The following is a 2009-nucleotide window of genomic DNA, read 5'->3' as shown; positions in this document are numbered from 1 at the left end:
AGCTGGTGGTCCCTGAGCAGCCTCCCAGCAGGGAGAAACTTTTCAGGTGCTTGGAATGTGGGAAGAGCTTCAGGAAGAGCTCCATCCTCATCCGACACCAGCACATCCACACTGGTGAACGTCCCTACACGTGTAGGGAATGTGGGAAGAGCTTCAACCAGAGCTCCCACCTGGTCAAACACCAGCGCATTCACACTGGGGAACGGCCCTACATGTGTAATGATTGTGGGAAGAGCTTCAGTGTCAGCTCCAACCTGATCCAACACCAGTGCATCCACAGTGGGGAACGGCCCTACACGTGTTGGGAATGTGGGAAGAGCTTCAACTACAGCTCCAGCCTTCGAACCCACCAGCTCATCCACACCGGGGAACGGCCCTACAAGTGCTTGGTATGTGAGAAGAGGTTTCCGACCAGCTCAGATCTCCTCGTGCACCAGCGCACGCACACAGATGAGAGGCCCTTCCGCTGCACCCACTGTGGGAAGGGCTTCAAGCACAACTCCACCCTCATCATCCACCAGCGCATCCACACTGGAGAGAGGCCGTACAAGTGTGGGGAGTGTGGGAAGAGCTTCACCCACAGCTCTGCCTTGACCAGACACCAACGGACCCACCGGTAAGGGAAGCCCTACCAGTGCCCCGACTGCGGGAAGAGCTTCAGACACTGCTTCCACCTCGAATGAAGCCCCTGATGTTGAGGCAACCCCTGGAGTCCAGTGACTGTCAGTCCATCCCTTTCGACCACAAACGGCCAGTCCCCTTTCACAGGGACAGGTTCTTCCAACAGAACCCTTCCTGGTGGGGTGTGTGGAGATTCCTGCCTTGACTGGGGACCCCCCAAGGTCACTGCTGGAGGTTGAGAGCAGAGATCTCTCCACCAGCATTGGTCTGGGGGAGTTCCATCCATCTCCAATTAAGAATTATTGCTTTTGTGCCAGCTTAAGTAGAGTTGCTTCAACAATTGCTTTAGTGTAGAGCACTGTCCTATCTTATCCTGTACTCCTGGTAGTTTTAGTGTTCTATTGTGCAGTAAATAATTCTGATGAAGATCTTTTGTCTGATCATTTGTAACCCTAAATAAATTCCTTTCTATCAATAGATCTGATTTGCCATCATTAAAGCTGGAGGAAAAAAATGATTCTGTCACACCTCTGTAATTCCTCTGAACTGAAAGTGTTGGCATAAGCCAAGGCTGAGATTGGATCCAGCAGCCCCCAGCACCCCACAGGAAGTTGGGAGCTCGGGGGGCCAGCCCCCTTTACCAACCTGCCTGTGCCCAAAGACCCTTATGGGACTGTCAGACCCACAAGACAACCCTCCCTTTTCCACCCTTCTCCCTGTTCCTCCCATTTTCCTATTGTCCCCTCAATCCCCAATTTCCCCCATGAACAGTTTTGGGGTCCCACCCCCCACATTTTGCCCCCTCTCCTGTGGGTGCTGAAGGAGAAAATGAGGCTGCACACACAGATTCCATTGTGGGACTTGTCTGCCCATCTTTCCGGCGTCCCCCTTTCATTGGGGTTCCTTTGGAAACAGCACCTGGGCTTTGTCTTTTAGTCCACCAGAATTCCAAGCATGGCTCCAAAGCAGTGCCCTGATCCCACACATTCCCCTCCCCTCATGTGCTGGCTGTGTTCAGCCAGCAGAGAAAAACACAGGCTACCATGCAGAGCGTTCCAAGTGGTTTCCACTTTGGCAAACAGCACTCTCTGGATGGAAAACACCAGTCAAGGCCAAAACACTCCTTCTGCATCCTGATTAACTGAATGCAGCTGCTGCTTCCTTAACTTTTTCCCACATAAATTCTCAGGGTTCCTTTGTGTCCAGGAGGCCCCACATGTCCCAATCGCCCCTGGATTCCATGAGCTTCCACAGTCTCCAAAGGTTCCTTTAGTCCCACGAGGCCCTTCAGTCCCCAAATGCCCTTTGGATTCTCAGAGATTTCCCATTGTCCCAGGGTCCCTTGTGCTTCAGAAGGAGCTGCAGTGGGACAGTGGTCCCTTGGTTCC

General features: G+C 52.9%; 1 protein-coding gene and 1 pseudogene across 1 annotated transcript; one reads left to right on the top strand and one right to left on the bottom strand.

Annotated features, from left to right (window-relative positions):
• The window catches only part of LOC108638853, a 200105-nt pseudogene that overhangs the window by 134502 nt on the left and 63594 nt on the right, over nt 1-2009 (bottom strand).
• Nucleotides 33-1049, top strand: LOC108638852 (zinc finger protein 664-like; the record flags this gene model as incomplete). Its single annotated transcript, XM_029957980.1, has 1 exon — nt 33-1049. A coding segment is annotated over one exon (588 nt), but the record flags the coding sequence as incomplete, so codon positions are not given.

This window comes from Manacus vitellinus, unplaced genomic scaffold, assembly GCF_001715985.3.
Source record: "Manacus vitellinus isolate BGI_N305 unplaced genomic scaffold, ASM171598v3 scaffold_132_pilon, whole genome shotgun sequence".
NCBI lineage: Eukaryota > Metazoa > Chordata > Aves > Passeriformes > Pipridae > Manacus > Manacus vitellinus.
The sequence above is the reverse complement of the archived record's forward strand: the minus strand, read 5'-3'. Positions and strand labels throughout refer to the sequence as shown.